General features: G+C 36.7%; 1 protein-coding gene across 4 annotated transcripts in view; it reads left to right on the top strand.

Annotated features, from left to right (window-relative positions):
• Positions 1-13,640, top strand: part of DENND4A (DENN domain containing 4A) — a 98,110-nt gene that overhangs the window by 15,994 nt on the left and 68,476 nt on the right. For all 4 annotated transcript variants that reach the window (XM_050967519.1, XM_050967516.1, XM_050967518.1 and 1 more), the window contains 6 exons: positions 505-834; positions 1,758-2,007; positions 6,349-6,418; positions 8,302-8,471; positions 9,307-9,548; positions 13,540-13,606. In XM_050967519.1, the coding sequence (XP_050823476.1) occupies positions 527-834; positions 1,758-2,007; positions 6,349-6,418; positions 8,302-8,471; positions 9,307-9,548; positions 13,540-13,606 (1,107 nt within the window). In that variant the 5' untranslated portion in view covers positions 505-526. The remainder of the gene's footprint in view (positions 1-504; positions 835-1,757; positions 2,008-6,348; positions 6,419-8,301; positions 8,472-9,306; positions 9,549-13,539; positions 13,607-13,640) is intronic.

Here is a 13,640-nt window from a genome sequence, read left to right as displayed (position 1 = left end):
TAAATTATTTGACATAGGTTATACACAAATAAATCCACTTGTGTGCTACATGTTGAAATATGTGAGCACAGACATTTGGCTCCTCAGCAGGATTTAACTAATGAGCTATTCCCCAAACTGTGCACATCCTTGCTTTCACTGATGATACTGATACACTAGTATGTAAGTAACAAAAGGAGGCCATATGAGCTCTCCTTTCCTTAAAGAGAGAGAAATCTGTGTCAAATAGTATGAGCTAAAAATCAATACAGACGAAATGTGACAATTCTTAAGTGTTGCAAACGGGTAATTAGAAATGAAAAATGTTACAGCAGTTAATTTTAGGTGTGTCTGTCTCTTTAGTATACTCCATATTGTGGCTTGTAGTTCATATTATGATGCAAACTTTTTTGATTTTTTTTGACTATATAGCTATAGTGATGGTTTTTATTGCTTAATGTCCTTTTCTTACCTATTTGAGAATTTTCTATTTCTGAAAACATACCTATATTTATTACTTACCAGATACAACTTTCTGTGATGGAAGATGGAAGACAAAGGCGCTCGTGTTGCTGACTACTTTGTTGTAGCAGGATTGACGGATATTTCAAAACCACTAGAAGAAGAAATCCACTTCAATGATGCTTGCCATAAAATAGCTAAACCAAAAGAACCCATCACTGATGTGACAGTAATTATTAAATCTCTGGGGGAGGAAGTGCCTCAGGGATATAAATGCATAGATGTTACTCCATCAGGACTATCAGCAGATCTCAATAATGGGAGTCTTGTGGGTCCACAGATATTCCTTTGCTACAGGAGAGGAAGGGACAAGCCTCCACTTACTGATCTGGGGTGAGTAATTTTTTTTATTAGTGCTGTAGATTCTAGTAGTTTTAAGTGGTACTAATGATTAACAAACAAATAGTACAAGTTTTACAAAAATACATGCAGTACTAAGAACTTGCTGTATTTACACATGTAGGACCTGATCCAAAGCCATCAAAGGAAGGGATCCTGTTGACTTCAGTTGGGTTTAGATCTGGCCTGTATTGTAGAAAAACATCATACTTAGTAAATGTTGTCTCCTAGGCCTTGTCTGTGTGGCGAGTTAGTGTGCAGTAAGCTGAGGTGTGAAGCTACAGTGCACCAGCTTGCTCTGTACTAACATGCTGTGTAACCCTGCTACAGTTCATTAAAAGTCTGGTGCTGGTGTCAAAAAGCCGTTAGTTAATGACAGCAATAATCCTCTTCACAACACATTCTTTAGATAGGTTAACATCATATCTCATTTTCTACATGAATGAGGAACAAACTAAGTGATGTGCCCAGGGTCATACAATAAAGCAGTAATAGCGTTGAGAATAGAACCAAAGAAGTCCTGACGCTCGTGTGCAAGACACTGGACGATGATTCGCTCCCATATGTCATGAATAGTGATCTATTGAATTATGAGCACAGATACAACAGTGAGAGGTCTAGCTACAGCTTAGGAGGCTTTTAGTGGTTGAAAACTGCATGTGAATACACATTAAAGGGTAATTATACACAAAGAAAATGGGAATCTAGCATCAGAATGGAAGTTTCCTGTTAGAACATGTTTTTATATATACTGTGAACTGAAGTAGCTTTTCTTTTCAGTGAAAATCTATTCTGATCAGAGGCATGACAGAATTTGTTCTTAAACATATAGTTTTAAATTATAGTTCTGGATCAGTCTTCACTGTGTTTAAACAATTACTTTTGCCCTTTGATTTTTTTTCTTTTTTTTAATACAGGGTTTTATATGATGGGAAAGAGAGATTAATACAGGGCTGTGAAATCATTCAAGCCACTCCATCTGGTCGTCCTGCAAACATTAGTGGCAGTGCCTCATCACAAAGAGTATACATCACATACCGAAGAGCCTCCGAAAATATGACCCAAAACACCTTGGCTGTCACAGATATATGTATAATTATACCGAGTAAGGGAGAAAGCCCTCCACATACATTCTGCAAGGTTGATAAGAATCTTAATAACAGTATGGTAAGATTACATGTCTGGATTTGTTCAGTTAACGTTTAATGCTTTAATGTTTATAGAGGATTTATACCAAGAGTCCTTGGGAGATGCTGGTGAATAATTGAACTGATTTACCTCTAGCAAGTAATTAAAAGGTGTTTTTGAAAGGGGGTAACATTTCCTTTGTCCCTATTTGGGAATGTCTTAAAAATGCTGGATTATATATGTTGATTTCAGTAGGCTTTAGGTCAGGCCTGTACAACTGTACAGCCATGTAATATGTGGAGATATACCTATCTCATAGAGCTGGAAGGGATCCTGAAAAGTTGAGTCCAGCCTCCTGCCTTCACTAGCAGGACCAAGTACTGATTTTGCCCCAGGGCCCTAGGTGGCCCCCTCAAGGACTGAACTCACAACCCTGGGTTTAGCAGGCCAATGCTCAAACCACTGAGCTATTGCCCCCTCCCCCCTGTACAGACATAGTGAGATTTCCAGCATAATTACCTTCAATGTAGAGTGGGATTTCTAACAGAACTGTGTTTTAACCATATTACAAAACTATGCCATACACTACATAAGGGATGGGTAGATAGTGGAGGTAGCTTCTCTAGCAGTTTCACTAGCACTATGCTCAGAAGAAAATCTTGTTCCATGTTAGACTACTGCTAGCAATAACCAAGTTGGAAAATGATTAGCAGTTTTATTCCCTATTTGGGTAGAGGCTCTGTTTAATTACCTAAATAAGACAGGCTTCATTAATCAATTGAAGAACTGAACTGAGTCTTTATTTCTGCCAGTTTACAAATATTTAAGGAAAAAAATAAGTCACTAGCTGAATTTAAAAAAAAGGAGATTATATATTCATCGTTCTGGTCATGGATGCCAACCACCTTTCTCTGTAGGTGTCTGATGTCTAAGTCTGGCATAATGTTGATGAGCACACAATATTATAGTTATATTTCTATTACTGCAGCTTGGCAAAATTAAAAAGGCAAAAATAAATTTTTGCTTTAGTTCAGTAAATCTTCTGTTCCTGAGATGAGTGGAAAATTTGATAGTGTTTAAATGAAAGAATGCCAAAGTTTGTGTCTGTGTGGGTAATGCAAGTGGTGAATACGGAATACTTGTAAAGGGATGAAAGCATCCTGCTTCTATATCTATTAATCTCTGTTACGCAACTAAACAGCTGCATACTTTTTTTTTTAAACTTACGGACAATACTGTTTGGTATATGTTACTATTAAGTTCTTATTATTTTTTGTTAGTTTATTGTGCAGAAAGGTACTCAGATACCACAGTGATATGCATGGTGTAAAGATAGCTATTAGTATATTTATTTATAATTATTTTTATTTTGGGGGGGATCTTGTATGTGATGTATGTTCTGGATAGTAGTAAAGAGAAAAACAATTTCATAGACTTTACAAAAAAGAAAAATAGGTCATTCTGAGCCTACCAACTTTGACAGTGACTCTTTTTTAATAAAAGATGAGCTCATTTATTGCTTAATGTTGCCGAGGTGTATATTCTCTCTGAGCAGTGTTTTGATCCTTTTTGGGGCAGCTGCTTCAAAGAATAACACTCTCTTTTAATCCAGAAACTGAGTAACACTGCCGTTATGATAGTTGATAACTTAACTATTTGAAGCTTAAATTAATAATTGTCAGCAGACTGTTAACCTTCTGAGTCTACGTTGTTATGCTGCTTATTCTACTTTTCATGTTGTGGCTTGTAGTCAGGCAATTTTCCTTCTTTTTTTTTTCCACATTTGAGAACGTTCTAATGGCTTGTCTACACAGCGCCAGGCATCTGATCTGTAAATTGTTGCTGTAGTGTGTTGCTCTCTAACTGCCCTGTGTCGACCTTGCAGTGCCTTCTAAAAGATACCTAAAGTTCATGTAGTCCTGTTTCAAACAGGACTATGTTAACAGAAACTAAGTAGCTTTTAGAGCATGCCAGCAGGGTGTTCATGAGGCAGTTAGAGTGCATTAGTGCATTTTACAAATCACAACCCTCTATCACACTTTTGCTGTGCCTTGTAGACAAACCCTCAGACTTTATGTAGGTTGATGTTCAGGGCTTGATCCTGCTCCCGTCAGTGGACATTTTATCATTCACTTCAGGCCCTTAAATAGTAGCTAACAGTGCAGAAACAGCTCCAGCAGGTGTATAAGAGCCACACATTTGTTGTATGCTGTGTCTGCCCTTTATTCTGAAGAAAGAATGCTGTGATCAGATTTCCAAAAATGTAATGTAAAACTATGCCTCCAAATTTTGCATATATGATAATTCATGTTTGAGCATGCAGATTGGGTAGCCACATAAAGATGGGCTGAAAGGCTTTTTGTCATTTTTAAATGTGACCTTTGGTTCACATTGTAATCCTGCTGTTGCCTGGCATGATATATGTTGGTATGACAGCAAAGAAATACTTAAAAGCTGTTGACTCTGAAAGAGTTGGTTACACATCTGTGTAAGACTGGATTTTCCACTCCTATTAGAGGAGGTGAGTTTTAGTTTCTTGACTGAGGAAATACTGGGTACCAGTGCCCATATTTCAGGTACAATATTACAGTCTTAAACATGGACCAATGAATATGTAACAGGAAAGATGACTGCTAAAATTTGAGTATAATGTGGCTTTCTTTGTATTGTGAATAATCAGCATGTAGGGTCAAGTAACAGTGGTGGAAAACATACTTGGTATTAAAGAGACACTGTCAATTTGAAATCTTGTCAGTTTCGAGTTTAAAAGTAGTTTCTCTGAGCCCATTGCCAATTTTTGTGGTTTTACAACTACATTTCCTGTTTCTTTCTTTTTTTTTCAGTTTCTCTTTTCCTGCTCGTTTGGGGAAAAATCCCACACAAACAGGCAAAAAATATTGACTCTGTACACTGAATGCTATCATATGCAAAAAAACACTGAAAAATCAGACACTTTTTCTGATCTCTGTGCTAAAGTAATTATTGGTATTACTTTTAACAGTAGCAGATTTTTAAAAACATTATTTCTGTTTTTTTAAATTGATTGTCCCTTTAATGCTCAATGTTGTCTTATCGACTGAAATTTATCAAAGAACAGATACTTTAAAATTGCTCCTTTAGTTCTACCAAAGTCACACTGTTGACTTTGCGTTGTTGACACTTAAATGTCCAGTGAGCTAACTTGCGTGCCTTCTCTTTCCTCCTTGAAAGATTTTCTATGTTCTCCATACATTCATTAGCACACCTGGCTCTTTTATTTCTAAGACCTTCTCATTCTTCTTATTTTTCATGTCCATTTAGGAGTTAGGGCATGAAAACACTTTCTTTTAAATGAAAAGTGATAATCATTGTGGCTTAAAAAATCACTACCAACAAGAGAACTAGTGTTGTTTGAAAATTGTAAAATATTATGACATTTGTGCTAAAAATGTTTCACAGAGTGTGAAATTACAGGTTAAGTGGAGCAAGCCCGTTAAAAGACTATGCCTCAGCATGATTAGTGGAAAAGCTAGCAGAGAAAATCTATTACTTTATGGGTGAAATCATGCTATTATATTGATTCATGTGAGTAGTTCCCATTGGGTATGTTTACACTACCCTCCACGGGTAGTGATCAATCTATCGGGGATCGATGTATCGTGTCTCGTCTAGACGTGATACATCAATCCCCAAACGCACTCCACGTCGACTCTGGAACTCTACCAGGGTCAGAGGCAGAAGCGGAGTTGGCGGGGGAGCGGCGGCTTTTGATCCCGCACCGCGAGGATGCAAAGTAAGTCAATCTAAGTTGATCTAAGATATGTCAACTTCAGCTACGCTATTCTCGTAGCTTAAGTTGCGTATCTTAGATTGATTTCTTCCCCCCAGTGTAGACCAGGCCATTGAAATCAGCATGACTGTAAGTGTGAGTAAAGTAGCCTAATTGAAGCCAAGAGTTTAGCAAAAGGGATTAGACATGCGTATGGTAACAAGAATATCTAGAGTTTTACAGTTAATGCTAAACAAAATTAGGAAGGGGTGTTAAACCTCATGCTTTGGGTTTTAAGCCAATTTCTAACTATAAGAGCTAGGAGGAGACCTAATATTAGGGGCAAATTATCTCACATGTTCTCCTGTGTGGTTCTTACTCCTTTCTCTAAATCGTCTGCTGCTGTCCGCTGTCAGAATTGGAATACTGGATTAGATGGACCTTGGGTCTGATTTAATATGGTAATTCCTCTGTTCCTAGGACATGACTCTATAAAAGATAACAAGAGTTGTGAGGAATCCTTCCCTAAACTAGTTATTTTCACTGTATTTCTTTTCTTTTTCTTTTTCTTTTTTCTTTACACCTTGTCAAGTAAATCAATAAGAATGTGTTGACTTTTGTGTTTTTTACAGTGGGGCTCAGCAGTATACCTATGTTATAAAAAGTCTGTGGCAAAAACCAATACCATATCATATAAAGCTGGTGAGTAATTATTTTATAGCTTTGTTGCGCTCTTAAGTTACTGATATGTACACTCAGCCATACCTTCATCTTGACAGCGTTTTACAGGCATTGTCTTTGGCACTGTAAAAAAAAATAAAATAAGCCTCTGACCCAAATAGCTTTCTAATAAAAATAAATTTAAAAAAAAAATCCAGACTACTGTCTTGTATGATTACGTCTTTCATTTTTAAACATCTGTATTAAACATAGGCTTAGTCATCTTATGTGTTTTTTCTTTAATTCACTGTAGTGCTCTCAGATAGTTTTACTGCAGATTACCTTTTCTGTTGCAGAATATGGCAAAGGTACTGTAATTACCTTTTGGGTTGAAAACCTGGCCCCATGGAGATCAATGGCAAAACTCCCATTGAGTTCAGTAAAGTCAAGATTTCACCTGATGTTTTGTAATAGTCTTGTAATTTTTTTTACTAAAACATAGTTTATTTTTCATTTTGTCATAAACACCTCCTACTGTAACCCTGAGTGCATATACCAAGACTTCTTGACCATATCAGAATAAATGAACTCAATACTGAAATATTTATTTCACATTCACACTGCCTGTGGCAGAAGTTGAAGGGAATAGAAGAGGCTTACGTAGTGCCCTGAAGGTCAACTGGCTTGAGATCTGTTTAATTATATTGTATTTTGAATCTTCATTATTTTTCCTGTTTTGGGGAGGAAATATAATTCACTGAGGGCCTGATGATGCATGGGGATAAGAATCCTTGATTCCCACTGAAGTCAGCATTAGATGGGAGTGATTTTCACAATGCAGAACTAAGTCTTAAATGCATTTGTGTTTTTTACCAGGATGTGGTAAGAATATGCCCCACATATGCTGGTGTAGGTTAGGCCTCTGGCTAATAGGTACTTACTAATGTAAAAAAATACATACATTTTTTGTGGCTCTAGTAATAAATTTACACTGAGTTTTATATATACAAAACACAAATGCTTTAAAATTTGATTGAAGGAAAATACTTTTTGCTAACTTACAGTGCCTTATACTTCCTGAGACTAGCCTTGCATCATAGGGTTTCATATTTCTCTAGAACACCAGTTCTCAATTGTTTCCATACTGTGACCCACAGCGCTCCCAACTGTCTAGTAATAGGGAAAGGATAGGTGGTTGCAACTCCCAGACTCCTGTTCAGAACCCCCAGGTTGAAAAACCTTTGCTCTAGAACTTGATGTATTTTGAAGTTGTAGCTAGAAATAAAAATGGTTAGTCTCATATATCTTAGAAACTTAGTGAGATCCTCAGCTAGTGTAGATCAGCATGACTTCAATAAAGTCAGTGGAGCTATGCCCATTTATATCCTCTGAAGAGCTCTCTGGCGTTTAATGTCATTTTAAAAATATAATTACCATTAAAGTTTTTTCTCTTTTTTTTTTAAACACATAGTTGAATCTTACTAGAAGACTAATTTTTATTCAAAGACTTATTACCTTGATTCATCACATTCACAGGTTTTTTTTTTTCTTTGTGGATATGAAATTTAATTTGTTCATTGATATTTGTGATAAAAATACTATACTATTTCTAGATGAAAATGTACTTAAGCCTGTAGGTATGGAAAAAGAAAAATTAATAAGATTGTTTACTGTGTAGTACCTAGAATATCAAGTAATTCATAATATTGTGCTTAGCCATGTAATTTCTGTTAGTTCTTTGGAATTGTGCTGTTAACCTGACAATCATATACTAGGCCTGACATTTTGAAACTTTTTCTAGACCTCCTGACATGAATTTGTACTTTATATAATTTAATGTGTTTGTGTGAGATCAGGTCATACACACATACACTTCTAACATAGGATTTGTTCTGTAACTGCCTTTTTAACAATTGCTTTAATAGGTTTAATATGCAGATATCCTGAAGAAGACTATGAGTCATTCCCATTACCAGAATCAGTGCCTCTTTTTTGTCTACCCATGGGTGCAACTATTGAGTGTTGGCCATCTAATAGTAAATACCCCCTACCAGTTTTTTCTACATTTGTACTAACTGGAGCTTCAGCTGAAAAGGTATTGAAAAAACTTAACAAATATTAAATTTTGTGGGTTTTTTGTTTTTGTTTTTTGTAACCTTGAATAGTTAGTGTTTGGAAAAGTAACCGATTATAAGCACAAGAAAACTACATCAGTAACAGTAAAACATTTTGTAACACAGTTTGACGTTTGTTAGAGTGATGATAAAAGACATTCACACAATAACTTAAAAAAACCTTGAATCCTGTTCTTTAAGGGCTTGACTGAAAGAGTATTAAAGACAACAGTGGGTCTTTCTGTTGACTTCAGTGGGTTCTGGATCAGCCCCTAAAACAAAATTCCCTTCCTCCCTCTTTTTCAGTTACATTAGTGTGTGAAAACAGAAATCTAAAAGAGAGTAAAGTAAATTTGCATGGATGCAGCCAGGATTTTCACATAGTAGGCATAGGAACAAGATTATTCCCATGCCTACTATGTGTCACACACCATAAGATGGATTTCAGGAGGGCTTTGTTGAAGAGTTGTCTACTACTTTGAGTTGCTTATAGAGCAGCCCCAAAAGTAGCTTAAATGGTAGTTACAGAGACAGCTGTACTCTGTATCATTATTTCCTTGTCTACCCTAAGGACAATTGTTTTAACTTGCCTTTTCACATACGGCTTTATATTTGTTTTTTTGAAATTCATTTAAAAGGGTCTGGTTTATATGTGATCATAAGAATATTTTTAAATAAATTTCAGAAGATACATAGGCCCAATTTTATCACTCTATAGAATACTCTTGATTTGCTTGCAAGTTTAGGATATGTTGGCTTGTTTTAAAGATTAAGGCAAATGTACGTAGCTGTAATCAACTATATTATTGTTTGCAGGTATATGGTGCTGCTATTCAATTCTATGAACCATATCTTGAGGAGAATCTCACAGAAAAACAGAAATCTCAGTTAGAGTTAGCAACTACTGGAGATGGGAAGTTGGATAACTCCAAAACAGTTCAGACTAACAAATGCATTTGTCTGCTTTCTCACTGGCCTTTTTTTGATGCTTTCAAGAAGTTTCTTACCTTTCTTTATCGTTATTCCATCTCTGGTCCTCATGTCCTGCCTATTGAGAAGTAAGTTATTTCACAGAAGAACTCTTGCTGATAATTCAAATTGTTGTGAATGCTACAACGATAATTGATTGACTTGTTGATATATTAAAGTATTTTTGTGTTTAATTCTCAATTCTGCTATTATGGTGAATCAAATGTTCATTTTTCCCCATGGATAAACTCTTTGATGTACCCTTTCTTTAAAAACCTCTTTTTTGGTTTTTAAAATGTATTTGATCTCCTCTCTATGTACCACTTAAGCCATTCATTTCTTTTTAAGATTGTCTAAGTGGCTCCAGGATCTTTAAACATTTTGTTTAGGAGAGCTAAGATTATAAACCCTTTGTGCTATTGTCAGATACAGTTGGTCAAAAAGATTATAAAAATGCGTATTCACATGTTTAGGACAATAAAGGAGTTAGTTTTATAATATCTTTGACCCTTTGAAATAAGTAATATTTCAAACTCAACTCTAACACAAGTCAGAATAATCCTTAGCTGTTTAAAGTGTGTGATATGACTGCCTATACTAAAGAGTAATATCTATAATCTGAATGACGATTAAACCTTGATCTGCGCTAAAGTTATGTTACCGTAGCTGTGTTGGTAATTGGTGTGAAAAAACCCGACTGATATAATGGTTCTGACAATCTCCAGTGTAGACACGGCTATGTCGATGGCAGGAGGGCTTCTTTTGATGTAACTAATGTCTTTTGGGAAGGTGGTTTTCCTACACCGACAGAAAACTCCTTCTGTTGGTGCAGGCTGCATCACATAGGGAGCTGTGCCAGCATGGCTATGCTGACATAGCCATCATAGGCTAGCATGGGCTCCATAGTGTAGGCATACCTGAGGGAGACACTTCTAGGCTAAGTGAAGTTTACAGCATAACAGAAAATATCGAAGCCAACACCTGCTTTGTTCTGACTATGGCCTAGACTTTTAAATGCAGTGTAGTTGTAGCCATGTTAGTGTCATAACCTTAGTCCCAGATTTGGACCTTAGCGTCCAAAATATGGGGGTTAGCATGAAAACCTCCAAGCTTAGTTACCAGCTTGGACCTGGTACTTGCTGCCACCACCCAAAAAATTAGAGTGTTTTGGGGCACTCTGGTCCCCCTGAAAAACCTTCCCTGGGGACCCCAAGACCCAAATCCCTTGAGTCTCACAACAAAGGGAAATAATCCTTTTTTCCCTTCCCCCCTCCAGGTGCTCCTGGAGAGATACACAAACACAAGCTCTGTGAAACTACACAGAGTGACTCCCCCTCTCTGTTCCCAATCCTGGAAACAAAAAGTACTTTCCTCTTCACCCAGAGGGAATGCAAAATCAGGCTAACAAATCCAACACACACAGATCTCCCCCTAATTTCTTCCTCCCACCAATTCCCTGGTGAGTACAGACTCAATTTCCCTGAAGTAAAGAAAAACTCCAACAGGTCTTAAAAGAAAGCTTTATATAAAAAGAAAGAAAAATACATACAAATGGTCTCTCTGTATTAAGGTGACAAAATACAGGGTTAATTGCTTAAAAGAATATTGAATAAACAGCCTTATTCAAAAAGAATACAAATCAAAGCACTCCAGCACTTATATTCATGCAAATACCAAAGAAAAGAAACCATATAACTTACTATCTGATCTCTTTGTCCTTACACTTAGAAACAGAAGACTAGAAAGTAGAAACTACTTCTCCAAAGCTCAGAGAAAGCAGGCAGACAGACAACAAAGACTTAGACACAAACTTCCCTCCACCCAGAGTTGAAAAAATCCGGTTTCCTGATTGGTCCTCTGGTCAGGTGCTTCAGGTGAAAGAGACATTAACCCTTAGCTATCTGTTTATGACAGTTAGTCCTAGGATATTGGAGAAACAAGGTGGATGAGGTAATATCTTTTATTGGACCAGCTTTATAGGACCAAGCTTTCAAAAACTTCTCTCTTTCCCCAAGAGAAGTGGGTCCAGTAAAAGATATTACCTCGCCTAACTTGTGTCTCAGATTTTTAAAGATATTTAGACACTGTTCCTCTCACATTGTAACATCCAACTGACTTAGGTTCTGAAGTTCTATTTTCAAAAGTGACTTAGGCACTCAGACGTCTCTTCAGTGCCCAGCTGCTTAAGTTGGTTTTGAAACTAGAACTTATGAGCCCTTCAGTCAGTTGAGTGTTGCAATGCAGAGCTGAGCAATGCAAATACTTTTAAAATCTGTGCCTGTATATGCACCGTTTTTTTTTCCAATTAAACTTCAATGTAATTTTATAAAATTCTTAATGTAAATATATTTCTCACAGTTTAGGGTAACTGCACCTGTATTCCCCCTCTGTGGCTCCTTGGGGGCATCCGCTTGGGTGGAGACCTATGTGTCTCTCCTTCCTGACTGGGGCTTTTAAGGATGCACAGCTTCGTGCCTACACTATGAGATCCCCAGCAAGCCATTTTACCTATAGGCCAGTACCTGTGCTTTGCTTTCTCTGAGAGAGCTATTAACAGTTTTGCCAGCTCTTACAAGTTATCACACAGCTCTTTCTAAGCAAATACATTTATTCTAAAAGTAAAATAATTACTGAGAAAACATAATAACAAACAGATTTAAATACACACTAAACCTAACAAGAGTCACCCTTCAGTCTTTTGGGGCCCTAGTAGCTAAACTATTTCCAACTGTTCTGCAAAGGTCACGGTCCCTCTTGGACAGAAGGTCCTGACTGTTTGCTGGATCAGAGAGAGAGACCTTTGGCAGTTTAAATGCAGCCTTTTTATGCCAAAATCCATTTCTTTGTGTTAGCCTCTGAGAATAACACTGATGAAGCTCTGCCAGTGCTGCTAATAATAGGAAATCTCAGTACAATATATGCTTTAGTTTCATGTGCAATATGGAGACGAATGAATCTGAAAATTCCAAGTATTCTTGTGAAATACATAACTCTTGCAAGCTCTCTCAGAATTTTCTATTTCCATTTTGAACAAATTCCAGGATTGCAGAGTTTAGAAAAAAATTGTTTTAGTTTACAGTTTAAAAAAATTAATGGATTTATAGTCATGCATTTGACACGACGATGTGAATGAGCCCTAATGTCCTACCTCTTTTCTTTTCTTTTTTCCCCCCTATCACTGATCTTGAGGTACAGTTGGTGTCTGAAAGCTTGAAAATCAAGCAGAAGTTCATTAACCTCATGGTTTTACCTAACGTTACTGTGCAGGGATCATTTACAAATTGTGTTAACAAAGTAAACAGACTAAAACTATGACACTGAAATGTAGCTAGTCTCTAGGGTTGCCAATTTTGGTTGGACGTATTCCTAGAGGTTTCGTCACATGACATCTTTAATTAAAGATTAATCTTAATTCCTGGAGATTCCAGGACAGTCCTAGAAGGTTGGCAACTCTACAGTAGTCTCTGAAAAGTGACAGTAGATTTAAAGATAAAATATTTTTAGTTTACAAATGGAAAGATTTTTGTAACTGCCAGCTTGCAAACTCAACCCTGGAGTCTGAAAGATGCCCTGAGTTGCTGTCATCTTGCACACCAACATCAGCAATATAGGTTCTGAAGGCCAAATTACACCTCTGTGATGCTTGTGTAATCCCATCGCCTTCAGTGGGCTTGCAAAAGTGTAAGAGAGTGGTTCTTTGGTTGGAATTTTATAACCAGGTGAGTTGATTCACAAGAAGGAATTAATAGAAGAGTTTTCATTGCATAAAGGTGTTCAAATACCTCAACGATCAGGATATAATAAGAACCTAAATTGAATCTACTTCACTCTCTCTTGGCTGTTGGCTCTGTAGTACTAACAAGAGTAATAAATATCAACAATTTGTGTTCGTCATTCAAATAAGCAAATATGACTGAATATATTCGGGGAGGCAATGTACTGAGCAAGATTGTGCCATTTTTATATGGCCACTTTTCATGTTGCTCGCAATACGCACTTGAAGTGAGGTACAGCATTCACAAACAGTTTTCAAGTAGTGATTTCTATTATGTTTAAAGTCAGTATTTTCTTTTTCTTCAGACATATTTCGCATTTTATGCACAAAGTTCCTTTTCCATCCCCTCAGAGGCCAAGAATTTTAGTTCAGGTAAGTTTTTAAAATCTTTCTTACCTATCTACAG

This window comes from Gopherus flavomarginatus, chromosome 9 (assembly GCF_025201925.1).
Source record: "Gopherus flavomarginatus isolate rGopFla2 chromosome 9, rGopFla2.mat.asm, whole genome shotgun sequence".
NCBI classification, from domain to species: Eukaryota; Metazoa; Chordata; order Testudines; family Testudinidae; genus Gopherus; species Gopherus flavomarginatus.
The sequence above is the reverse complement of the archived record's forward strand: the minus strand, read 5'-3'. Positions and strand labels throughout refer to the sequence as shown.